This window comes from Eptesicus fuscus, chromosome 4 (genome assembly GCF_027574615.1).
Source record: "Eptesicus fuscus isolate TK198812 chromosome 4, DD_ASM_mEF_20220401, whole genome shotgun sequence".
In the NCBI taxonomy this organism is placed as follows: Eukaryota; Metazoa; Chordata; class Mammalia; order Chiroptera; family Vespertilionidae; genus Eptesicus; species Eptesicus fuscus.
In genome coordinates, this window is record NC_072476.1 from 30,524,460 (window position 1) to 30,550,832 (window position 26,373).

The 26,373-nt window shown below is 50.1% G+C and overlaps 1 protein-coding gene across 2 annotated transcripts in view; it reads right to left on the reverse strand.

Moving 5' to 3' along the window:
* Nucleotides 1-11,539: 11,539 nt before the first annotated feature.
* ELN (elastin) overlaps nt 11,540-26,373 on the reverse strand; it is a 31,412-nt gene continuing 16,578 nt past the window's right edge. For both annotated transcript variants that reach the window (XM_054714842.1, XM_054714841.1), the window contains 21 exons: nt 25,357-25,452; nt 25,221-25,274; nt 24,528-24,692; nt 23,439-23,492; nt 22,810-22,941; nt 22,534-22,572; nt 22,026-22,112; nt 21,120-21,176; nt 19,957-20,052; nt 19,814-19,873; nt 19,095-19,253; nt 18,526-18,564; nt 16,809-16,880; nt 16,664-16,723; nt 16,326-16,430; nt 15,691-15,729; nt 15,431-15,481; nt 15,033-15,074; nt 14,595-14,642; nt 13,949-13,999; nt 11,540-12,575 (listed from right to left, as the gene is read on the reverse strand). In XM_054714842.1, the coding sequence (XP_054570817.1) occupies nt 12,532-12,575; nt 13,949-13,999; nt 14,595-14,642; nt 15,033-15,074; nt 15,431-15,481; nt 15,691-15,729; nt 16,326-16,430; nt 16,664-16,723; nt 16,809-16,880; nt 18,526-18,564; nt 19,095-19,253; nt 19,814-19,873; nt 19,957-20,052; nt 21,120-21,176; nt 22,026-22,112; nt 22,534-22,572; nt 22,810-22,941; nt 23,439-23,492; nt 24,528-24,692; nt 25,221-25,274; nt 25,357-25,452 (1,550 nt within the window). In that variant the 3' untranslated portion in view covers nt 11,540-12,531. The remainder of the gene's footprint in view (nt 12,576-13,948; nt 14,000-14,594; nt 14,643-15,032; nt 15,075-15,430; nt 15,482-15,690; nt 15,730-16,325; nt 16,431-16,663; nt 16,724-16,808; nt 16,881-18,525; nt 18,565-19,094; nt 19,254-19,813; nt 19,874-19,956; nt 20,053-21,119; nt 21,177-22,025; nt 22,113-22,533; nt 22,573-22,809; nt 22,942-23,438; nt 23,493-24,527; nt 24,693-25,220; nt 25,275-25,356; nt 25,453-26,373) is intronic.

Here is a 26,373-nt window from a genome sequence, read left to right on the forward strand (position 1 = left end):
CCCTTGACTTGACTCATTCTCTCTCCCTACTCCTTGCATCTGACCCATCAGCAAATCTTATTGGCTCTCGGTACAAAATATATCCAAAATCTACCAGTTCTCCCCACCTCTCTGCTCTAGCTGTACTTTTAGTGTAACAGCCCCAAGTCTGTCCCCCCTGTTACCCTTCAGAGCCTCTGAACAAATGGGTGAAAACCTGACATTTCCTTGCTTTTAAATCCAAAGCCCTTGAACCCTTATGGGATGTAGCACCTGGCTACTTCTTTGCCCTTATTATAATAATTATTATTTTTTATTCTTCCTCATTTTTGTTAACCAAGGTGCACCTCTCTGCTGTTCTGACTTCCTAGGTATGCACTTATCACAGGGGTTTTGGCCTGAGGTCAGGTGTCCTCAACCGTTCCAAGTATCTTAACATTCTTTGTCATTCTTTGTCTCCTTCCCTGGCTTTTAATCTTCATAGCATGGATTCACTTGACATTACAGTTAATAATTTATTCAATGTATTAGTTTCCTGTGGCTGCCACAAGAAATCACCACAAACTTGGAAGCTTAAAGCAACAGAAATTAACTTTTTCACATTTTTGGAGGCCAGAAGTCTCAAATCAGTTTTCCTGGGCCAAAGTCAAGGGCCACAATCCTTCCAGGGGCTCTAGCAGAAAATCAGTTCTTTTCCTCTTCTAGCTGCTGCTGCTTCTTCTTCTTCTTCTTCTTCTTCTTCTTCTTCTTCTTTTTAATATATTTTATTGATTTTTTACAGAGAGGAAGGGAGAGGGTAGAGAGTTAGAAACATTGATGAGAGAGAAACATTGATCAGCTGCCTCCTGCACACCCCCTACTGGGGATGTGCCCACAACCTAGGTACATGCCCTTGACCGGAATCGAACCTGGGACCTTTCAGTCTGCAGGCCGACGCTCTATCCACTGAGCCAAACTGGTTTCGGCTCTAGCTTCTTCTTAAAAAAAAAAAAATGCAATAAAGATCACATAATATAAATGTACTATTTTAACGATTTTTAAGTGTACATTTCAATAGTGTTAAGTATTGTATATTCACACTGTTGTGAAAGAGATCTCCAAAACTTTTCATCTTGCCAATCTAAAACTCAACACACATTAAACAAAAAATCCCTTCTCTCCTTCCCCTCTAGCCCATGATAATCACCATTCTACTGCCTGTTTCTATGAATTTGGCTATTTTAGATACCACATATCAATGGAATCACACAATATTTGTCTCGTGACTGGCTTATTTCACTTAGTATAATATCCTCTAGGTTCATCCAGGTTTTGGCATGCAACATTCCCTTCCCTTTTAAGGCTGAATAATATTCCAGTGTATCACATTTTGTTTATTCATTCGTCTGTAGACATTTAGGTTGCTTCCACTTCTTGGCTATTGTGAATAATGCTGTTATGAACATGGACATGTAAATATTTTTTAGAGATCTTGCTCTCAATTCTTTTTAAAAAAATATATTTTTATTGATTTCAGAGAGGAAGGGAGAGGGAAAGAGAGATAGAAACATCAATGATGAGGGAGAATTATTGATCGGCTGCCTCTTGCACACCCCCGACTGGGGTTATATACCGGCATGTGCCCTTGACGGGCATCAAACCTGGGACCTTTCAGTCTGCAAGCCGATGCTCTATCCACTGAGCCAAACCAGCTAGGGCTTGCTTTCAATTCTTTTGGGTATATACCTAGATGTAGGAATGCTGGATCATATGATAGTTCTATTTTTAATTTTTTGAGGAATCTCCACACCATTTTCCATAGTGGCTTCACCATTTTACATCCCTACCAACAGTGCACAAGAGTTCCAACTTCTCTACATCCCTGTCAACAATTATCTTTTGATTTTTTGATAGTAGCCATCCTAATTGATGTGAAGTGATATTTCATTGTGGGTATTTTTTTGGAGAGACTAGTTCAGAATTTTTATTCTCATATAATCACAATGTACATTTGGGAATGTGATGTAATTTAAATATTCACATCAGAAAAAATAGTAAATCGATTAATTAATTCGTAAGTCTTTTATGAGAGGAAAAGTAAATAAGGATGTTTAACAAAGGGAAGGATTTAATGGAGATAGGTTGTCAATTTAGAAAACTTCTTTTCATCTTTTTTATCTTGACCTGTAGAGATTCCATAGATATATCTGATAAGTTTTAATTTTCCTCTGCAATATTTAGGCTATTTTTTTGAGATGTCAATTAGTGCTTTGTGCTTTTAATTTGCATTTCTCTACTGACTAGTGATGTTAGGCATCTTTTCATATGTTTGTTAGTCAATTGTATATCATCTTTGGAGAAATGTCTATTCAGGTCCTTAGCCCATTAAAAAAAAAGTCTTTATTAATCTCAGAGAGGAAGGGAGAGGGAGAGGGAGAGAGAGAGATAGAGGCATTGATAATGAGAGAGAATCATTGATTGGCTGCCTCTCGATTATATACCCAATGATACTATATTAAGTATACAATATAGTATCATTGGGTATATAATCGAGCATGATTGGGAATCTAGCCTGCAACCTTGGCATAGCCCTGACAGGGAATCGAACTGTGACCTCCTGGTTCATAGGTTGATGCTCAGCCACTGAGCTACCACAGCGAGGCCCTTTGCCCATTTAAAAAGTATATATTTTTATTGATTTCAGAGAGGAAGGGAGAGGGAGAGAGATAAAAACATCAATGATGAGAGAGAAAACATTGATTGGCTGCCTCCTGCATGCCTGCTTCCTGGGATCAAGCAGGCATGTGCAACTTAGGCATGTACCCTGACCGGGAATCAAACTGTGACCTCCTGGATCATAGGTTGATGCCAACCACTGAGCCATACCGGCCAGGTATTTGCCCATTTTTTAACCGGGTTGTTTGACTTATTGTTATTGAGTTGTAGTTCTTTGTATATTCTGAATATTAACCCTTTATCAAATACAGAGGTGGGCAAAAGTAGATTTACAGTTGTGAGTATGCGAAACACAGACTTTATTCTTGTATTGTTATTGATTAATTATTGTATTATTTTCCATATGAACAACTGTACACTACTTTTATCCACCTCCGTATATGATCTGCAAATATTTTCTCCCACTATAGGTTGTTTTTTTCACTCTGTTGATCCTTTGATGCACAAATGTTTTAAGTTTGATGTATTCGCATTTGTCTTTTTTTGTTGTTGTTGCTTGTGCTGTTGGTGTCTTATCTAAAAAATCATTGCCAAGTCCAATATCATGAAGCTTTTCCCCTATGTTTTTTATAGGAAACATAGAATTTTCCTAGAGGGAACTTATAGTTTGAGTCTTATGTTTAAGTCCGTTTTGGGTTAATTTTTGTCTATGGTATAAGAGAGTGGTCGGCAAACTCATTAGTCAACAGAGCCAAATATCAACAGTACAACAATTGAAATTTCTTTTGAGAGCCAAATTTTTTAAACTTAAACTTCTTCTAACGCCACTTCTTCAAAATAGACTCGCCCAGGCCATGGTATTTTGTGGAAGAGCCACACACAAGGGACCAAAGAGCCGCATGTGGCTCGCGAGCCGCAGTTTGCCGACCACTGGATAAGATAAAGGGTTCAACTCCTTTTGCAAGTGGATATCCAGTTTTTCCAACACCATTTGCTGAAGGGAATGTCCTTTCTCCATTGAATGTTCTGGGCATCCTTGTTGAAAATAATTTGACCAAAAATTTCTCAGGGCTCTGTATTCTATTCCATTTGGCCCATTTATCTATCTTTATACCAGTACCACATTATTTTGATTACTATAGCTTTGTAATATGTTTTGAAATCAGGAAATGTGAGTCCTCCAACTTTATTCTTCTTTTTCAAAATTGTTTGGTCCTTGAGATTTTATATGAATTTTAGGATTAATTTTTCTATTTCTGCAAAAGATACCATTGGGATTTTGATTGAGATTGCATTGAATTGGTAGATTGCTTTGGGTAGTATGAACATCTTAACAAAATTAAGTCTTTCAATCTATGAATATGGGATCTTTCCATATATATGTGTCTTATTTAATTTTTTCAGCAATGTTTTGTAGTTTTTGATGTATGTCTCATTTCCATAGTTGAATTCTTAAGAATTTTATTCTTTTTGACATTATTGCAAATAGAATTGTTTTCTTAATATCCTTTTGGATTGTTCATTGTAGGTGTACAAAACCACACTTATTTATTTATTTATTTATTTATTTATTTATTTACTTATTTATTTTAATCCTCACCTGAGGATATTTTCCATCGATTTTTAGAGAGAGTGGAAGAGAGAGGGAAAGACAGAGAGAAATATCTATGTGAGAGAAACACATCAATTGGTTGCCTCCTGCACACACCCCGACCAGGGCGCGGTCCAGGGAGGAGCCTGCAACCAAGGTACATGCCCTTGACCGGAATTGAACCTGGGACTCTTCGGTCAGCAGGTCTATTCACTGAGCCAAACCTGCTAGGGCACAACTGATTTATTTTTAATTATTTTATTTAATTAAACATTTTCCCCAAATTTTTGGCATCTGTTTTTTTTGTGTGTTAAGTTTGTATCTTACAAATTTGCTGGATTCATTTATTAGTTCTAACAGATTGTGTGTGTGTGTGTGTGTGTGTGTGTGTGTGTGTGTGTAATCTTTAGGATTTCCTACATATAAGATCATGTCGTCCATGAACAGAGATAATTTTGTTTCTTTCCAATTTGGATTCCTTTTATTTCTTTTTCTTGCCTAATGTTCTGGATAATATTCTGTAGAAGAAGTGGTGAGAATAGGCATCCTTGTAATATTTCTGATCTTAGAGGAGAAACTTTCAGCCTTTCTTCAGAGAGTATGATGTTAGCTCTGAACTTATCATTTATGGACTTTATTATGTTGAGGTCATTTTCTTCTATTCCTAGTTTGTTGAGTGGTTTTTATCATGAAAGGTTATTGAATTTTGTCCAATGTTTTTTCTGCACCTATTGAAATAATCATGCGATTTTTATTCTTCATTCTGTTAATATGTTGTGTTATATTGGTTGATTTTTATATGTGAACCATACTTGCCTTCCAGGAATAAATCCCACATGGTCATGGTATATCATCCTTTTAAGATGCTGTTAAATTCAGTTTCCTAGTACTTTATTGAGAATTTTTGCATCAATATTCATCAGAGATATTGGTCTGTAGTTTTCTTTCTTTCCCCTCAAAAATCAATCAATCAGTCAATCAGTGTTAAAATATCTAGCTTTATTGAGGTATAATTGACAAATAAAATTTGCATATTTTATTTGTTATATAATAGGATGTTTTTATATACCTATGCATCGTGAAATGATTTCCACAATCAAACTAATTAACATTTTAACATTTTCATCACCTGACATAGTTGCTTTTTGTGTGTGTGTGGTGAGAACACTTAAGGTCCACTCTCTTAGGAAATTTTAAGTATACAATATAGCATCATTGGGTATAGTCATCATGCTGTACATTTGATCTCCAGAACTTATTCGTACTTCATAACCGAAACTTTGGACCCATTAAACAACATCTCCCTATTTCCCCTACTCCCTAGCTCCTGACAACCACGATTCTACTCTCTGCTTCTATGACTCTGATTTTTTAAAATTCCACATGTAAGTGATACCATGTAATAGTTTTCTTTCTGTGTCTGGCTTATTCTACTTAGCATAATGTCCTGTAGGTTTGTCCATGTTGTTGCAAATGGAAGGATTTTCTTCTTTTTCTTAGGGCTGAATAATATTCTATTATAATTGTATATATACAACATGTTTCCTTTATCTATTCATCTGTTGATGGATACTTAGGTTGTTTCCATATCTTAGCTGTGTTAAATAATGCTGCAATAAACACAGAAGTGCAGATATCTCTTCTAGATTTAATTTTCTTTGCATGTATACCCAGAAGTGGGATTGTTGGGTGATAGGAGTTAATTTTTAATTTTTTTGAGGAATCTCCACACCATTTTCTGTAGTGTCTGATCCAATTTACATTCCCACCACCAGTGTCCAAGAGTGCCCTTTTCTCCACATCCTCTACAACACTTGTTACCTTTTTTTTTTTCTTAAATAATAGTCATTTTAACAGGTGTGAGGTGATATCTCATTGTGGTTTTGATTGGCATTTACATTACCTGATGATTGATGATGCTGAGCACATTTTCATATACCTGCTAGCCATTTGTATGTCTTCTTTTGAGAAAAGTCTATTTGAGTTCTTTGCCCATTTTAAAATCAGGTTTTATGATTTCTTGTTTTTGCTATTGAGTTGTTTGAATTCCTTATGTGTATTGGATATTAGCCTATATACAATGTGTGGCTTGGAAATATTTTCTCCCATTCCATAGGTTGCTGGAAATATTGGATACTAGATATTCAGATGCAGAAGAATATCCACAGTTTGTTTCTTCACTCTGTTGATTGTTTCCTTTGCTGTGCAGAAACTTTTTAGTTTGATGCAATTCTACTTGTCTATTTTTGCTTTATCTGTGCTTCTGGAGTCATATTAAAACAAACCAACATTGCTCTGACCAATGCCAAGAAGTTTTCCCCTATATTTTCTTCTAATATTTTATATTTTTAGGTCTTCTGTTTGTCTTTAATCCATTTCGACTTGACTGTTGCATATGGTGTGAGATAAAGGTCCATTTTCATTCTTCTGTATCTGAATATCCAGTATCCAATTTTTTCAGCACCAGTTACTAGTATGCAGAGACTATCTTTACCCATTGTGTGATTTTGGCACCCTCATTGAAGATCAGTTGATTGTAAATGCATGGGTTTATTTCTGCATTTTCTATTCTTTTTCTTTCTTTTTTTTTTTTGAAGAAATTTTATTTTATTTATTTTAAAATATATTTTTATTGATTTCATAGAAGAAGGGAGAGGGAGCGACAGAAACATCAATGATGAGAGAGAATCATTGATTGGTTGCCTCCTGCATGCCCCCTACTGGGGATCAAGCCCGCAACCCAGGCATGTGCCCTTGACTGGAATTGAACCCGGAACCTTTCAGTCCACAGGCTGACGCTCCATCCACTGAACCAAACCAGCTAGGGCCTGTACTCTGTTCTGTTCCATTGGTCTATATGTCTGTTTTTATTACTATAGCTTTGTGATAGCAGGAAGTGTGATGTCTCTAGCTTTGTACTTCATGCTTTCAGCTGTTTGAGGTCTTTTGTAGTTCCATATGAATTTTAGAATTGTTTCTGTAAGGGAATGTGGGCTGAAGACCTCCTGTTCAGCCATTTTGCTGATGTCACTTCTCTGTAGGTTTTTCTTCTTGTGGTGTCTTTGTCTGGCTTTGGTATCAGGGTAATGCTGGCCTCTTAGAATGAACTTGGAAGTGTTTTCTCCTTTTTAATTTTTGTAAGAGTTTCAAGAGGATTGGTCTAAGTTTGTCTTTAAATGTTTGGTAGGATTTTTTTTTTTTTAAATATACTTTATTGATTTTTTACAGAGAGGAAGGGAAAGGGATAGAGAGCTAGAAACATCGATGAGAGAGAAACATCGACCAGCTGCCTCCTGCACACCCCCCACTGGGGATGTGCCCGCAACCAATGTACATGCCCCTGACCGGAATCGAACCCGGGACCTTTCAGTCCGCAGACCGACGCTCTATCCACTGAGCCAAACCGGTTTCGGCTTGGTAGGATTCTTTAGTGAAGAAATCTGATCCTGGCTTTTTATTTTTTAATTGGGAAATGTTTGATTACTGATTTAATCTCCTTACTTGTTATTGGTCTGTTCAGATTTTCTATTTTTTCAGTCTTGATTGAGTCTTGGTAGGTTGTATGTTTTTTTAAAGTAATATATTTTTATTGATTTCAGAGAGGAAGGAAGAGGGAGAGAGAGATAGAAACATCAATGATGAGAGAGGACCATTGACTGGCTACCTCCTGCTGCCTCCCACTGGGGACTGAGCCAGCAACCCAGGCATGTGCCCTGATTGGGAATCGAACTGTGATCTCCTGGTTCATAGGTTGATGCTCAACCTCTGAGCCAAGCTGGTCAGGTGGTAGGTTGTATGTTTTTTGGAATTTATCAATTTCTTGTAGGTTATCCAAGTTGTTGCCATGCAATTCTTTCAATTTCTTATAATAATACATATGATTGCACTTGGGGCCCACCCTGATGATATAGGATAATCTTCCCAGCTCAAGACTCTTAATCACATTTGGGCTGAATTATGTCCCACCCAAATTCATACATTGAAGTCCTAACTCCAGTACCTCAGAATGTGACTGTGTTTGTTGACGAAGTCTTTAAAGAGGCAACTAGGTTAAAATGAGGTCACTAGGGTGGAACCTAGGCCAATAAAACCAGTGTCCTTATAGGAAGAGGAAATTAGGTCACAGAAATGCACAGAGGGAAGACCATGTGAGGATAGAGGGAGAAGATGGCCATCTGCAAGTGAAGGAGCGAGGCCTGAGAAGGAACCAACCCTGCCAACACCTTGATCTTGGACTTCCAGCCTCCAGAACTGTGCGGAAATAAATTTCTGTTGTTAAAGGCCCCCCAACACACACACACACACACACACACACACACCCGGTCTGTGGTACTTTGTTATGGCAGCCCAACCAGTCTAATACAGTAATATTTATAAGGCTCCAGGGATTAGGACCTGGATATCTTTGGGGCTATTATCAGTACACTTGCTTGCCATCTGTCTACCACAGTGTATAACTAGGGATAGCAGGGAGTTTATAGATTTTGTTCTTAAAACAGTGTCTGTCCTTAAGGAGTTTACATTCTGCTATGGAGAGTTAATAAAAAAAGAAGGAAAATCTAGAGAAAAAGAAGGCAGGGGCAGGGTGAGAGTGCTGCACAGGGGAGGGGAGAGTTTGCAATTTTAGGGGATAGGGAAGAAGGACCTTCTGAGAAGGTGACATTTGAGTCAAGACCTAAAGGAGATGAGGGAGCCAAGCACATTGATAGCTGAGGACAGTGCCTTCTGGGCAGGAGAGACAGCAGACGTGGAGGCCTGCAATGGGGGGCCGGCTGCCCACAGAAAGAACAAGAGGGCCTGTGTAACCGCATGGCCTGGTGGAGGGCTGAGTAGCAGGATGTGAGGTCAGAACAGCTGGTGCAACTCAGGTAGGGGCTTCTAAGCCACTGAAAGGCTGCTGGCTTTGTGCCTGAGTGAGATGAGAGCCATTGCAGGATTTTGAGCAGACACATGACCTGAACTGACTTACATTGTAAGAGAATTGTTTTGGCTGCTGTGTGGAGAGAAGGCTGCTTGGAGAGCCAGGGCAGAATCGGGGAACCAGTTAGGAAGCTGTGTAGTAATCCAGGCACTGGCTGCTGGCGGACCAGGGCATGGCCCCTGGAGGTTGTGAGAAGTGGCTGGACTCTGGATATCTTCTGAAGATAGTTTCATCGCAGAATCTGCTGGCGAGTCTGCTATGGGAAGTGGGAGGAGAGGCCCCAGAGATGGCTCCAAGCTGCCAGCCTGATCCACTGGAGTTGCTATTTACTGAGCTGGGGACGGAGGGGTGGCGTGTGGGGTGGGGGAACCATGCTATGCACTAATGCCTTTGAGACTTCCAGGTAGAGATGTAAGAACTGGCCTTGGGTGTGCAAGCCTGCAGCTTATGGGAGAGGTCTATGCTGGAGGTTATCACTTGGGGAGTTGCCAGTTCATGGGTTGTGTTTAAAGCCATGAACCATAAGAAATCATGCTGCCCCCAGCTGGGGCTGGCCAACTTTCAGAGGCCAGAGAACTGAAGAGGCACCACAGGGATATTTTTGTGGAAGGAATAAATGAATGAATGAATGAATGAATGAATGAATCTCCTTTGCCACTATTCTTGGGCAGGCTGTCACTCCTCACTGATTGCCACAGCAGCCCCCTGTGGGTCTCCATGAACCCACCCCCTACCAACTTCAGATTCACCTTCCATCTTTTCTTAGCTCCGCCCTGTCTCACTAGGGCACTCTCACTGTCCTGCCCTCTAGGCCTTTACACGGGCTGCTCTCCCTGCTCGAAAGGCACGGCCCTCCGCCCTGATTTATTCTTTGTCTGATAAATTGCTTTTTGCACTCTACTAGCCTCCAGGAAGCTATCTCTGAGCATCATCCCATCCTCTTTCTCTTTTCATCCCAACTCCTTCTGGCACTGCAGAGGTCCTTTCGGACAAATGCAAGATAGTCCAGTCTGCCTACTCCATCCACACTCCCAACAAATAGCTCCCTAGCCACCCTTCTGACTTAGGGGTGTGTCACTGGCCCTGGGGTCTGCCCCAGGAGGTCAGATGCAGGCATGAGGCCATGTAGTCCCTGGAAGTGGACTTGGTGGTTTGGGGAAGGAATTCCGGAATCTGGTATCCAGAGCGTAGTCTAGAAGGGAGTTGTAGGCATGGCCCCAGGCCCCATGGATTTCTGACCCCAAAGGGAGGGGGATGTCTCTGCGGATGGGTGCATCTAAGAGTGATACTGAGTCTCCCAGTGCCACCTGCAGGTGACATTTGTTATATTTTATTTTTAAATGAAAGTTTTAGCTTTTTAAAAAATATATATTTTTATTGATTTCAGAGAGGAAAGGAGAGGGAGAGGGAGAGAGAGATAGAAACATCAATGATGCGAGAGAATCATTGATTGGCCGCCTCCTGCACGCTCCCCACTGGGGATTGAGCCCTCAACCTGGGCATGTGCCCTTGACTGGAATCGAACCTGGGACCCTTCAGTCTGCAGGTTGATGCTCTATCCACTGAGCCAAACTGGCCAGGGCTGTTATGTTTTATAAGGAAGTGAAGTGGAACCTTACTTGGTCATGTGTGAGAGTGGATGTTTCGGAGGAAAACATGTCTTCTAGTTTTCGTAGGTAGGGCCATTTTCTCCTTTCTGTACTGCTGTTCACCAAGGCTAAGGGTTTGGTCTGGATAGAAGGGTCACTTTTGTTTACTCCTCCTCTCCAGCTGCACCCTCAGTGCTCAGAGGCCACCACCAGTCCCTGTGCTCGTCTTAGTTCTATGGGGCAAGGGCTGGGGACAGTGTGGCTGGGTAGGTGAGCCCATCTCCAGAGGAGACCCACCGTGGGCAGGTGTGTGTGTGTGTGTGTGTGTGTGGGTGTGTGTGTGTGGGGTGTTGAGGGGAGGGCTGGCTGGCCCTGTTTCCCCTACAAAGGGGTTTTAATTGTTAAAGGACAATCCAAACTTGGAGAAGGATCATACCTCAGAAGCCAACAGCAGGGGATTCTGGTAAACAGCCCCCCAAATACACCTTGAACAGTGGAGGTTTCCCAAGTTCGAGCCCTGTTCCCTACCTGGGCTAGGAGCTGACGGCAGACGAGGGCATTACAAAGGAGGCCAAGACACAGTTTCCTTTAAAATATTTTCATTTATTAGTCTTTTTTGAAGCAGTTAATCCTCTTTTCTTATTTTAAAAAATGTGTGTTTCATCCAGAGTTATACCAAAGTGATTAAAATGAATTTTCTTCTGGGGATATAGCTCCCCAGATCAGAAAAAAAAATTTTTTTTCAATTAATCACAAAAATAAAATCAAGAGAAAACATCAACAATCAAAAATAATCCCCAAATATCCAGGACAAAAAATAAAATATTTATTGATCTATCACAGCGAGACACAAAGAGATGGGCGGGGCAGGGGTGGGAGATGCTGTGAAGTACAGTGGCTCGAGGGAGGGATGGGGGATACAGTACTGCGTGGGGGGACCCAGGTTAGGGAGGAGATTCCTGCCGCCCCCGCTGGCACAGCCCCTCACACCCTGGGCCCCTTTGTAGGGGTGTGTGTGGTGGGGCAAAGGCAGGGCACATGCTGCCATGACAGGTTAACCAGGTTGGTGGTTGGGGTGCCCAGCCAGCTAGTGGTGCCAGGCGGACAACTGAGGGCAAGGATGGATGGATGGATGGATGGATGGATGGATGGATGGATGGACAGATGGGCGGATGAATTCCACAAGAGAAAGAGGGCTATTCCCATTGGCGTTCTTCTGATCGGAGGTGCCCCAGATATGGGGAATAGTGATTGGTGGAGGAGAAGGGGGCCAACGGGGCCAAGAGATGGTGTGACCGAATCCAGCTTGAGGTTTGTGATGCTTGGGTACCAACTGGACCGCAGCCAGGGGTGGGTCCTGGTGGGCAGGGGGAGGTGGGACTGCCCAGGAAGTGTCTGCACCATTTTCAGAGGAGCCCCAGGGAGGGGACTTGCAGAGGGGCTGCCCTTCCCTCCTCCCTCCCCGGGGAAGATGAGAGCACCAGCACTTAGCACCAAGTTCCCCTGGAGATGGAGAGTGTACGGAGGGGGAGCTCCTGGGTGGGAAGGGGGTGGGGGCAGGGGGCCAAGCCCACCCACCCCTCGCCTCTGAAGTAGGGGCTTCCCAGGGCCCACTTGGCCACCGTTCTCTTGTTTCCTTGTCCTGTGGATTTCCAAGTCCGCCCGGCCAGCCCTGTCCCCTCCAGAGGTGGGGACTTAGGAGGGGGCGTAGAGGGGAGGGTCACAAAGGGTTTACATTCTCCACCAAGCAGTAGCACCAACGTTGATGAGGTCGTGAGTCAGGGGTCCTGGGAAGCTCACTTTCTCTTCCGGCCACAGGATTTCCCCAGGCAGGCTCCACCTGGGTGGGAGGGGGCACACACAAGGTTAGTCTGGCCCCTCGCCATTGCTGCTCAAGCCACTGCCCACTGACCAACTCCAGCATCATCACAGTGGGGAACAGAGGCTCCAAGAAGCCTCCAGAAGCCTGGGCTCCACCCCAGGCCTAACTCTCATCGTACAAACTCCCACTGGACAGGTGGGTGGGACCAGGGCTCAAGATGTGGTTGAGGAAACCAAGTCTCAGGGAAGGGAAGAGGCCAGGCCATGGGTCCAGGTCTGGGAAGGACTGGCCTGGGCAAGGTCTCTATACTCTGAATCCACTACATCTGGGGAGCCTTTAGTGAGGGACTCAGAGCACCCCCCAACAAGGGAGATAGTGTGACAAACATGCCTCAAATAAGTAAACTGAGGCTAACTTGGGACTGGACCCCAGGACGCCTGCCCTCTCCTGGGGAGGGTCTGATTGGTAAACCTTGTTTCTAATCACCAGGCACCATGTTCTGGTTGGAGGGCCTGGAGTAGTTCCTACCCTGTGGGAGATAGACGTGGCTTGTTATCGCCACCTGGTGGCAGTGAGAAGCCAAGTGGGGCAGGGATGGGCATCTGTGCGAAGCTCACCCAGGGTGTTTGGCAAGCAATGGGTTATGGCCACAGGCATCACTAGGCACCCTGGAAAGGTCAGGCTGGTCTTGCCTCAGCCTCTCCCAGCCCTGGCCTTGCCTCAGCTGCCTCATCTGTGCGGCGGGAAGCAGGTGGGGGTGGAAGGGAATCCAGTCTGAGCAACCATAGGGGTGGAGCTGCGGCTCCTTTCGGTCTCCCTTGGGCATTGTTGGGAGGAGCTCGGGAGGTGGTGGTGATCAGGACCCACTCCACACACTTCCAGAAGCATGTATGCATTTTGAGCAAGGGTGTGGCTCAGTGCCAGGTAGTGGCCTCTGCCCACTTTGCCCAGCCTGGGCACCGTGGGTCCCCCTGCCCACCCTTCAGATTTCCCTAACCCTATGGCTCCCATCATCTCATCCATTTTCTCCCTCTGTGTCTGCTCCTCTGAGTTCTTCCCCCACCCCCTGCCTCTTCTCTTTCTCTTGGCTCTTTCCTGAAGGTGGCCGGGGTGTGTGGGGGGGCAGCGTGTGGGCAGCAGGGAGGCAGGGACTGCTAGGCCGGGCCAGGCTGGGTGAGTATGGAGGGTCCTGGGCCTACTCCCAGCTCTGACCATCTGTGCTGGAGGCAGAAGAAGGGAGGAGTGAGGTGTGCAGCTCCTCCAGCCTCCCCACTGCTGCCAGGCTTAGTCCGAAGGTGCTCCCCCGGCTCCCAGACTGATGGGCCCCAGCCTCTGCCTCCATCTCTGCCCCTCCCTCCATGCTTTCTTCCGGGGGTGGCGGCTCTACTCACCTGGGTATCCTAGAGCTCCCAGGGCACCTCCGTAGGGCTTGGGAGGTTTGCCTGTGGAAGGAGAGGTAGGGATTGGGGAGGGGACCAGGCTTTCCCGCCTCTTTCAGAACCCCCGCCATGTGGGGCCTCGATCCTTTCACAGCAGGTTCTGAAGGCCTTGCAGATCATATCCTGCATACAGAGGTCTGAGCAGCTTGGCGGGTGCCCCCTTTCACCATAGCCAGACCCCAGCCTTGCCAGCTAACATGCTGGTATCAGAGAGGTTTTGACCCCCTGGCTACCTGCTGGATGGACCTTGCTCTTCCCTTACAGTTTCTTTCTTTTTCTATGGGAGCTTGTCAGTTTCACCACTTAGACCCCAAGCTCCAGGGTGACCCAGGTGCCTGTCTCCGTCCTGGTACCTAGTCAAGGGCCAGGCTGGGAGCTCTAGGAAACAGAATCCTTGCCTCCTATCCCCACACCCCAGGGCAGAACTGTCAGCTTCTGAGATTCTCCTCAAGCCCCCACACCAGAGGCCCAGCCAAGGGTTGCGGTCATACTAGCCACTCCCTCAACAGGACTCTTCCTCACCACCCCCTGCCCCCAACCCCAGGAAAGGAGCTCAGAGCATTGCTTGAAGTGGGGCCTCTCCTTCTTGCAGACTCACCACCAACTCCCAGGCCCCCAGCTCCGACCCCGGCTCCGGCTCCGCCACCTGCAACACAGGAGAGGGGCGGTGAGTGTGCCACTTCTGGGAGTGGCCAAGGCCTCCTGGCGGCAGGGGCCTCGCTTGAGAGGGGCCAGGTTCTGGGCTTGGGAGCCCTGGCTCTGCCTCACTCACTGTGTGACCTTGGGTAAGTCCCTGGTACTCTATGAGCCTCAGTTTACCCCATCTGGAACATGGTGTTTTAGAAAAGCTGATGCTCCCTGGCCTTGCAAGGGAGGAAGAGAAGAAGACAGGGGAGCCTAGCGTGGTGTAACCTGAGGATATGGGACCCATCCTGGGGCTTGACCTAGCCCTCCTGAGCAGGAGATGAAGCAGGGGAGGGGGAAGGTTGGGGCCAGAGCTGCAGCACAGGGCACAGGGTAGGAAGCCGGGGCATACCTGGGAAAATAGGAGACAATCCGAAGCCCGGTCTTGCAACTCCTGCAGGAGGGACTTGGGGTTGGCATGGGGCAGGACCCACTCCGGCCTCGTCCCCTCTTTCTCTCTGCCCACTACTCCCCCTCCCCTTCTCCATGGCCAGAGTGGCTTTCTTCACAAACCTTGTCCCTGCCTGGCATCCTGGTGTGGGGCCCCATCGCCTCAGCTTGCCAGCCTGGTGCCCAAGGCCCACGGTGCCCCTGACACCGAGGCCTGCCCCTCTGCCCAGGGTGTTTCCTTTCCTGGACTGTCCCCTCTCCCGTCTTCCCTCTCCCTCGTGTCCCTGTGCTAGCTGCAGCCCCAGGGTTTCCTCTGTTAGCCTGGCAGCGCAGAGGATTTCACAGCAGAGATGGCCTTACCTCCTGGGAATGGCCTGGCAGCTCCTAGGACACCTCCAAGGCCAGCGGCACCTGAGAAGAGGGCAGATGGGGTTTGCGACAAGGTACAGTCTAAGGAATCATGAGCCTCCCCTCTGGGTTCTGGGGTCAGGGAGATCCCGGACAGGCTGTTGGGATTGAGCAGGATTGAGGCCTGAGGAGGGTGAGATGGGATGGTCAGGATGGGGAGTGTTAGCAGCCTAGAGTCCTGGGCAGGGGGAGGGCAGCAGGGAGCCACTCACCATATTTGGCTGCTTTAGCAGCTGCAGCTGGGGACACACCTGGGGAGATGGGGAACATGAGCGCTCAGAAATATCCCTTCCCTTCCAGTCATGTCCCCCTTCTGACCTGTTCACTGTTTACCATCTGCCCACCGACTCATCCTTCCACCCTCCATCCACCCCTCCTTGATCCATCTTTCCGAAAGTCTTTATTAAGCGCCTACTGTGTGTCCAGTCTTGCGGCGCACACAGGAAGAGACTTCAGGCGGGTTCAGGCAGGGAGATACAGTGAGGACCCAAGAAAGAGTGGCATGTCAACACCAGGCCGGCCAGGATGGCAGAGACTTTGGGAAAGCAATTCCATCCGAGCGTTGGTTTTCTTCCCCAGAAAATGGGCATAACCATCACTGTCCTAACGAACTCCCACTTGATGGGGTCATGTGGGTTGAAGGAGAGGAGAGGGAGAGGGAGAGGGTCGGATCCCAGCTGCAAGAAGCAGCCCTAGCTCCTGCTTGCTCAGGCCCCTCTAAATGCTGGAGGAACCCAGAGAAGGGGCAGGCCCACCACAACCCTGAGAGGCAGATGAAGTGGGGTTGGGGCGGGCACAGAGATGACACACACACAGTAAACGAATAGATTCTAGAGCAGCCTCTTACCTCCAAAGCCAGCCCCTGGGACAGCTCCACCAGCCCCAAGCCCTCCAAGTCCCAGTCCTCCAGCTCCAAGCCCACCAGCTCCGAGTCCACCGGCTCCCCCGAGGCCTGCGGAGAGAGCTGGCTGTTAAAACCCCATTGGCGAGACCCCTGCTGCTCGTCTGTGAAGAGCTGAAGCTTTCATCCCAGTTCCCAGGTGGAGCCTGAGCTTCCAGAGCCTTTGTGGATGCTGTGGGGCCAGGAGGTGGGCTGGGCCTCAGGGGCAGGGCAGGGAATAGTGCTCCATGGCGCATGGTGTGAGGCCCCCCAAACCCTGGGGACTATTGGCACACAGTGCTCACCAAATTGGCCAGCTTTGGCAGCAGCCTTGGCGGCAGCAGCCGCGGCAGCAGGTCCGGCTCCTGAGGACACAGAGGGAGCTCAGGGAGCAATTCTCCACGGGTCAGCCTCCCTCCCTGCCCAGCCCGTCCTGGGGTTTCAACTCACCTGCCACACCGCCTGGGACACCTGCTCCACCAAGACCTCCAACCCCTCCAAGGCCCCCAGGCCCGCCTGCTCCTGAGGAGAGGGGCAGAGAGTCAATCCCCCATTTCTGAAGGACAGGGTCTCCCTGACCCAGGGGCTTTAGGCAAGCAGACAGGTGGTCGAGGCCATGTGACCCAGTGGAAGGAGCACTGGACAGAAGTCCATTCCCAGACACCTGGCCCGTGTCCCTGACCAATCAGTCAAGAGTGAGCTTCCTTGCCCGGCCAGTGTAGCTCAGTGGTTGAGTGCCAACCTATGAACTGGGAGGTCACAGTTCGATTCCTGGTTGGGGCACATGCCCAGGTTGTGGGCTCGGTCCCCAGTAGGGGGCGTGCAGGAGGCAGCTAATTGATGATTCTCATCATTGATGTTTTTATCTCTCTCTCCCTCTCCCTTCTTCTCTGAAATCAATAAAATTCTATTAAAAAAGAAAAGAGCGAGCTTCCTTGAGCCTTGGCCTGCCAATCTCTTCTCCAGCCCTTTGGGCTAGCACTGGAGCCACAGGTGGCCACCAGCTGCCGAGCAGGGAAGAGGAGTCTCAGGTACTGACAGTCCTGGGTTCCAATCCTGCTTTCTCCACTCATTAGAGTTGTCACCTCTCTGAGCTGTCACCTCTCCCGAAAGGAGATGATGATCCTTACTCCACTCACCCTACAGTGTTTGGAGAGCAAAAGAGGACACCGCCGGGGAAGGGACTCTGAGTTTTGAACTGCTGTCCAGAGCAGAGCTGCTACGAATAGCAGCAGCAGGAGTTCCACAGTTCTCAGTGCTTCTCACAGATTCGCCTGCTTATTATTCATTGCAACAGGAAAGGTGGGTGCTATTGTCATCCCCATTTTGCAGATGAGAACATTGAGGCACAGCAGAGGCGAAGCAGTATGCTCAAGGCCCCACAGGCAGGACGTGGCTTTGGAGCCTGTCCCCTTAACTGCTTTGTTTCCCTGGCAAAAATGTGCTAGACCCAGGCAGGCAGAGCAGCCGGCGAGGAACAGGAGAAGGCTTGTGGGTCACCAGGCCCGCCAGGGGCGGGACTGAGGAAACCGGGATTTTCCGAGGTGGAAACTGGCCCCAAGTGGACTGGCCGGGCTGGTTGGTGTTTCCCTGGCAGAGGCCCTGGCCTGGCTCTCAGAAGGCCAAGAATTCAGGGGCCACAGACAGTGTGGGTCTGGCCAGCCAGGGCTGCTGAGCGCCAAGTGGAGGGGCAGGCATGTCTGCCACGTCCTCGTGGCTCGTGGCAGGCGCAGTCATGCTGACTGGGAGGTGGGCGGGGTGGGGTGGTGGGGGCCGGGCCGGGGCTCTGCTGTCCAGGAGGCAGAAGCTGCCTCGCTGACAGCAACCCTGCCCTGGGCCCACAAAACTGAGGGCCAGAGCGGGACCGTGGGGGCCATGGTGTTCACCAAGGCGGGATTGCTCCCTGAGAGGCTGGAAATGTGAGGGGCCTCTTGGGTTGTCACAGGGCTGGAGGCTCGACAGGCGTTTCGTGGGCAGGAGCCAGGTCTGCTAAGCAAACGTGAATGTGTCCTAGAAACTGCCTTTTTCCATCCTGACCATCCCAGCCCTGTGCTGCAGGCGCCGGGCACGGGGCCCAGCCCAGAGGCGGGGAGATGGGTGACCAGTGCATCAGGGACGGTGGGGCAGCAGTGGAACCAGCCATGGTGGTCAGTGTGGGGGCACTCACCATATTTGGCTGCTTTAGCAGCAGCCAAGGATCCAGGTCCTGCAGAAAAAAGAAAAAGGAAATGTGGGGTGGTCAGCAGCTGAGCTCTGTGCTGGGGGGGTACTGCTTCCTCCTGGGAGCCCTCCCTGCCTTCCTTGGCCTTCTTTGCTCCTCTCAAAGCCCCGAAGCTGTGGCTCCCCAGCCAGGAGCTCACCCTGCCCGGGTAGAACTCCAGTCACTAACCATGTCTCTGCCAGTCTGGTCTGGGAGCACTTGAGGGCTGGACTGCCCCCTCCTTCCACCTGCCCCTCCCAGCCCCTTCAGGCTCAGTAACCACCAGGTGAAAATCTGGAGCGCCCAGTGGCCACAGCATCCTGCTGAGGGCGAGCCGGTGGGCCCACCCATGCAGCCTGGGGCTTCCTTGCCTGGCCCGCCGCCATCTGTTACCCTAGTCATCGGACTGCTCAGGAGAACCTAACGGGGAATTCACTATGAGCCCTTAGATGAGGTGCTGGGGGATGTGCTGGGAGGGAGAGGTCTCCCTTCTCTGAGCTCAGGGGTCATTTCTGCCCAGGCTAGAGGCCTCTCACCTGCACCTGCCCCAAATCCGGGAACACCAGCACCAGCCCCAAATCCGGGAACACCAGCACCAGCTCCAAATCCTGGAACGCCAGCACCAGCTCCAAATCCAGGAACGCCAGCACCAGCTCCAAATCCAGGAACGCCAGCAGGAAGGCCAGCGGCCGCCCCTGGGAAAGATGGGCAGTGGGATGGCGACAGCAGGCAGGAAGCATGCCCCTGTGGGGTGTCCTACCCAGGGAGCCGAGACAGGCCCCAAGAGAAGGGGCCAGACCTCTTAATCCCTTAATCCCCCCTCTATGCTGCCACCAGCATGGGCTTCCTAGAACTCCCACTGAGCACCAAGTCCAGCCCCGCCCCCAGCTGGCGTTCAGGGCTGCACACTGACTACCCCGCTTTCCTTTCCAGCCCAACCTCCACTCTTCCCTCTTGGATGAACTCATTTAATTCTCCCAACAACCTTCTGCAGCAGGTGCCATCAGCACCCACACGTCATGCACGAGGACAGGAAACTCGGAGGTCACTCGGCCAGTGTGGGGCCCAGGATTGGAACCCGGGCCTCTCCTTTGCTAAATCTGCTTTTCCAACCCCTTGCCTGCTGCTTTGGGGACCTCCCAGCCTGCAGTGGGCCTGAGAGCCTGCATATTGTGGGGCCCAGCTCCCGCCTGGGTCGTGCTGGGCCAGCCTGCACTTGGTGGGGTGAGGAGGGAAAGCCAGGCAGGGCACTCACGGAGCTGGGCTTTGGCGGCCAACTGAGCAGCAGATTTGCCTGCACCCGGGGTCCCTGCTCCTGGATGGAGAGGGAGGGGGCATCAGGGCGTCAGCCATGGAGGATTCCGAGGCTCCTCAGGCCCACTTTCTCACACAACTTACCTATGACACCGCCGGGGCCAACGCCAAGGCCGGGAACCCCGCCAACGCCGGGGCCAATGCCAAGGCCGGGAACCCCGCCAACGCCAGGGCCTAACCCTACAAGAGTGAGAAGAATTAATCCTCAACCCAGTCTCGACCAAGGAGGACAGAAGCCAATGGAGAGAGCAGCGAGCTGGGAATCAGGAGCCTTGGGCTTTCATCCCCGCTAGGGCACAGGATTGCTGTGTGACCTTGGACAAGTCATTTTCTCTGTATGCGTCTCAGCTTCCTCATCCCTAATATGAGGCATGTGTAGGGTCGGGAGTTCTTAACCTTTGGAGGGTCAAGGACCTGTTTGAGACTTCCGAGGGTGGTGGAAGCAGAGTTATGTAGTCAAGGGTGCTCTACAAGACAGGCAGACATGGGTTCAAAGCTCAGCTCAGCCACCACTTAGCTGTGTGACTGTGAGCCAGTTACTTAAGCCCTGAGAACCTCAGTTTCCACATCTCTAAAATGGGAATGATGCTACCAACTTCATAAAGTTGCTGTAAGGATTGCTTCAGCAAATGGCAGCTTTATCTAAAAAGGGGTTGTATGTCATAGGTGAGTTTGGGGGGGCGGGGGTCAGTGGGCCTAAAATTAAGATTTCTCTGGCCTAGACAGCTCTAGATTTTGTGATCTGAATCTTGCTGCCCACAGGTCCCTAAAGCCAAGGCGCATAGATGCCCTGGCCCAGGCCTGGTAGACATTTAAGCTCTAAGGTGGGGCTACTGCCACTGGCGATGTTCAGGAAGGTGTGGGTGCTTGGGGCTGCCAGGTGGCCCTCAGATCTATTGAGAAATGGAGAACCTTGTCAGGGAGCAAGAAATACTGCCACAGAGGGCGGTGGGAACCCAGAGGAACCCAGCTTGAGGTCCAGAATGTGGCGGGGGGCCCCAGCTAGACTTGGGGGCAGTAGGGGCTTTGGGAAGGGTGTGGAGGTTGGTTCTGGGGTCTCACCAGGGCCTGTTCTCACTTTGCTTTCCTAAGCAGAGACTTTACCCACACCTGGAAGTGGTCAGATGGGTCAAAAGGCCCACAGTGAGAATGTGACCGCTGAGGGGGCTGCCAGACCCCAGAGCAGAGGACAGGAGAGCGGGGCTATAGGATGAGCACAGGGAACAGAATGGGGGTGGGGCACATACCATACTGAGCAGCTTTGGCGGCTGCTTTGGCGGCTGCAGCTGCTGGGGTTCCAGCTCCTGGAGAGGTAAAGAGAGGGGGGTGGGGAGGGGCTCTCTGCACCCCTCCTCACTCTCCCCCAACGCCCCCAGCTCCAGGGATGCCTCCAGAAGACCCGCTCAGTGCTCTGTGCTGCCTCCTTACGCTGGAGCCAGAGAAGGAGGGGCTCCAGGCCTGCTGTGAGGATGGCCCGCTAGCCGCCCTGGGCATGTCCCTTCCCGGCAAGCAGCTCAGGGACTGTGACAGTCTAGCTCGGACTATGGTGGTGGGAGCCTAAAGCTGTGATTGGCCAAGGCCTAGATCGTCTCCAAACCTCTGTTAAAGGATTTGTGAAGCTTCCTGCTAAAGGCCATGTTAATTTTTAAAACTATTGGAGGAAATGTCTCATTTTGGAGAGAAACTCAAAAGGGGAATTTTCTCCCAGAAAGAAGAAGGAAAATAGAAATCTGTGGGGGAAAAAACCAACAACAAGGAAGGTTGTAACTTAATCTCATTGTAACTCTGAATTTCTTCCCTTTGGCCTCTGATTGGTGGAGGAGGAAGAGTGCAGGGGAACCAAAGGCTGACAGGCCCTTCCACCTGATCAGGAACAGGAAGGACCCTAAAGTACGGGAGGCCACCAGCCCTGACGGGGCAGAGCTCCAGCACCCAGCCGGCTGACACCCCCGAGGGAGGATTGCCAGGTTTGTTCAGCAGACTGGAGTCCCATAAAAGGTCTTCCTTCCAAACTAGGGGGCATTGCTTTTCCTCCTCCCCATCTCTGGGCTCAGTCTTGCCATCTATAAAATGGTGCACTTGACCTGGGTCAACTCCAGGGCCCCTTCCACGAGGCAAACCAAACCCATCTCTGGGTTGGGGACACAGCTCACCTGGCACCCCTCCAGCTCCCGGCACACCTGGTACAATGCCTCTGGCACCTGGCACCAGCCCTCCCAGGCCTCCTGCTCCTCCAGCACCTAGAGTAGTAAAGAGCATCAGCGCTGCCCCTCGAAGCTCCCCTCCTGGAGGGAGCAGAGGGTGAAGGTGGGGTGGGGAACAGAATGGCTGCGGTGAGCACCTTCAACTGGCTGGTTTGGGGTGGGTGATAAGCTGGGCACCAGTAACCCTAACGATGGGCGATTGAAAAGGGCAGGAAAGTTCAGTGTGGCTTTGGAAGATGGGGTCAGGGGCTTCCGATCTTGGCCCAGGCCATTTCGGCCCTGGAGGCCTGAGCGCAAGCTTGCTCTGTCCTCATGCTGGAGAACTGCTCTGAGCTCAGAGCCTGGGCCCCAGGGCAGAGCAGGGCTGGGGTCCAGGCTCTGAGAGGAGGGGAGGGCGCTGCCCAGGAGGGAAGGACACTGCCCTGGGCATGGGGGCAGGCAGGGCCAGGGCACTTACCATACTTAGCGGCCTTGGCGGCGGCTGCCTGGGCTGCAGCTGTGGCGGAATGAGAAAAAGAGAGACCCTCAGAAACCTTGCTGGATCTCAGTGGGGCTGTGCTGACACTCTCCTACCCTGAACGGCGCTGCAGGCCCTCCGTGCACGCTCCCCAACTTCTCCCTGAGCACATGCAACCCAATCAACACTCCCCCCACCCCCTTGAGCTCTACAGAAGAGGAGCCCCCATGCCTTCTCCCTGTTTCCCCAGATGGGACTAGGGCTCATGGGAAATACCAGCTCCAGGGACACCTCCGACTCCAGCTCCAAGACCACCGACTCCAGCTCCAAGACCACCGTAGCCCGGAAAGCCCCCAGCACCAACCCCGAAAGTGGGAACACCTCCAACTCCCACTCCGGCTCTGCCCCCTGCGGAGAGAGGAGAATGGATAGAAAAGGACATCAGTGAGCGAGGCTGCGAGGGCCCTGGGGGATGCTGGTGGACTAAGAAAGTAGGAGCAAGCCCCCCTCAAGTCTGGTCCTTGAAGGACAGGAAACCATAGAATACCTGGGCCCCCTCCAGCCTTTTCCAGGAAACCTTTATTGAAACCCTTCCCCTAGCATTTCTGCAACCCATCTCTTCTTCGATTGGGATAGGGCCTTGTTGTTGGTTATGGAGAGACAGTGGGCAGGTCCCATTTCCCCAGCCAGGCTTGGGCTCCTCTGAGAGGGGCACTGTCTAGGGTGCGGAGGGGCAGGGACACTGTCCCCACTGCCATAACAGGACTCTCCTATCACTCAGCCTCATGGCCTCATCCTGGGGCCCAACAGGTCCAGCTCAGCCAGTGACCTGCTGTGTAACCCTGGGCAAGTCACCCCCTTTCTCTGGCCAGAACAGGGTGGGGCAGAGCTGTCAACACACTCACCATATTTGGCTGCTTTGGCGGCTGCTTTAGCAGCTGCAGCTGGTGACACAGCCCCTGGAGAGACCAAGGGGACACAAATAATCAGGGGAGAATTGAGGAAAGATGGTCAATATATATCCTACTGTCCATCCATCTGTCCAGTCTATCTCCTTTCTATCTATCAAGCCAACCCAATGGATGTTTAGTTATCTATCTACCCAGTCACATCTCCATCTAGCTCTCTGTGTACTTAACCACTCATTCACCCACCCACTTACCTACCCAGGTGTCTGTCCATTTGCCTCTCTGTCCTTAGACTTCAATACAACTGCTCAACCACTTATCTCTCTGTTCATCCATTAACCCATCTATCCATCCACATATTAACTCATCTACCCATTCATCTATTTACAAATCTAACCATCTATTTTGCATTTGCCTCCAACCCACCCATCTATTCATCTGCTCACCCAACCATGTGTTCATCCATCCATCCATCCATCCATCCATCCATCCATCCATCCATCCATCCATTTATCAGTCTAATCATTTATTTAGTCCCTCATCTACTTTTCCATCTGTCTTTCCATCTACCCATTCATCTCTTCATCCACCATTTTACCCATATATCTATTCATTCATGTATTCATTCATCCTTTTTCTGTCCATTCATCCTCTTGTCCATCAACCTCTACTTATCCACATGACCATTCACCCACATACCCAGCTGTCCATTTGCCCATCCACCCACCCATCCATCCATCCATCCATCCATCCATCCATCCACCACCCATATATCCACCATTTACTGAGCATCTATCTATTCAGCCAAGGACTGGGGACATAGAGATGAAAAAGACATGGTTCCTTCCCTCAGGAGCACAGTGGCAATGATAAGGTGAGTTGGAGAAGATGATGCTGGCAGGAACTAGTTAGGAGGTTGTTACAGCCCAAGGGAGAGAAGGTGAGTCATGGTCAAGGGTATGGGAGAAGAGGATAGATGGGTGAAGTGTTAGGGAGAATCCAAAAGTCTTGGCAATAGTGTCAATATTTCTCTCTTACAACACACACACATACACACACACAGCTTACTTGGTCTACCCACAATACCTGGGACTCCAACACCTGGCACTCCTCCAACACCTGGGATTCCAGCACCTGGGACTCCCCCAACACCTGGGATTCCCCCAACACCTGGGATTCCCCCAACACCAGGGACTCCAACACCAGGGATTCCAACTCCTGGGCCACCAGGTACCAAGCCTCCAGCAGCTCCTGTGGAAAAAAATAATTATTCTGGCCTAAACCCTGTGGGAACCTTAAAGGGCCTCCAAGGCATGGTTCTGGGGAGCTGTGGGGCGGTGGGGGAGAGGGGGGGGGGGACAGGTCCTGAGTGCGGGATCCCAGGTGGGCTGACATTGCCTTTGGAGTTCTAAGGGTTTGGGTCTGTGGGTGGGAAGAACATGGTCTATGGCTAAAGCAAATTCAGAGCATACCACTAGCACCCAGGCAGTTGGTGCAGTAGCTATGGGTTGGCCTTGGAGTAGGGTGGGAGGAGCCAGATGCTCCACAGGGGTCCCCCGTTGCTGGGCCAATCAGTGAAGAACAACAGGCAGGGCCAGGCAGAGTGGCCAGACCGGCATGTTTGGGGAGGTGGAAGGGAGGTTTCCACAGATGGACAAAGGCCAAGTCCATTCAGCCTTAGAGAACTGAGGTCTCCAAGGCCTAGTAGAGGCCTGGGCAGGCTCCCAGGGCCTGAGGGCAGGCCAGAGTCCCGGGCCTTCCTCCCCTGAGGGCACTCACCATATTTAGCTGCCTTTGCAGCCGCCTTCGCAGCAGCAGCTGGAGTCCCGACCCCTGGAGAGACAGCCGCAGAGGGTGAGGCCTTTCCCCGTGGCCTTCTCCAGGACACCCCCACCCCTGCTGGAACAGACACTACCTGCAATGCCTCCAATCCCAGGAATTCCACCAGCCCCACCAGGAATGCCGGCACCTCCAACACCAACACCAGGGAGAACTCCGGCTCCTCCGGCACCTGTGGGGATGGGGACAGTGCAGATGTAGCTCCCAGGGCCCCTCCTGAGGCTGGGAAGGAAGGCCACTTGGATGCTGGCATTTTAACTAGCACAGTCTCCTCTGGGAATGAAGCCCAGGCAACTCTGGCTGGGCCTGCTTGAGAAGGCCCCCACCCCACTGTTCATTGACTCACCCCCAAAGTGTCCATTTCAACACGCTCATTAAGGGACTTGTATGTTTTCAGACAAATCCCATTCTAATCACTGCCACATACTGAGAAACCACAAGCGGCCACTCCCTGGGCCAGAGGGGCCCCTGTAGGAATGTTCAAGGCTTCCTCTCCTTGTGTTCCAAAGGCTCGGCCAAGTTTGTAATCCAAGCGCCTGGCTGCCTGGCTCTGGCAGTCCCTTGCTGTCCCAATCTCCTGCTCCCACATTCCACCCTTAGGGGCCTAGAGGGAGAGCCTGTGGGGCCTCCTAGGGGTTGGCCTCCAGCTCAATGCTGCCCTCCACATTTTCGCCCCCTTGGCTGGTGGGCAGATGTTTTCTGTCCCACTATGGCTACACGCAGGGCTCCCCTGGCACTGGAGATGAAGGTGAGGACGTTAGCCCTAGTGATCTGACTCTGAACTGGGACTGCCTGGGACAGGGGGACAGATGCCCATTCTGCTCACAGCATGGGCACAGGGAAGGCCATGCCATGTCTGCCAGCCAAGGGATCATGAGCTTGAGGAGCCAGTTAAAATTTTTATAGAACACACTAAATTGATACTAAACTGTTAAATTTTTAAAATGCTTATTCTAACCACCATAGTACCCATTCCCTCTGCATGGGCTCCTTCTTCCTGTTTTAACCACATGGCAAACTCCACCTATATTTTAAGGCCTCAATCAAATGTCATTTTCTCTGAGAAGCCTTCCTGATTTTCTTCCTCCAGTAG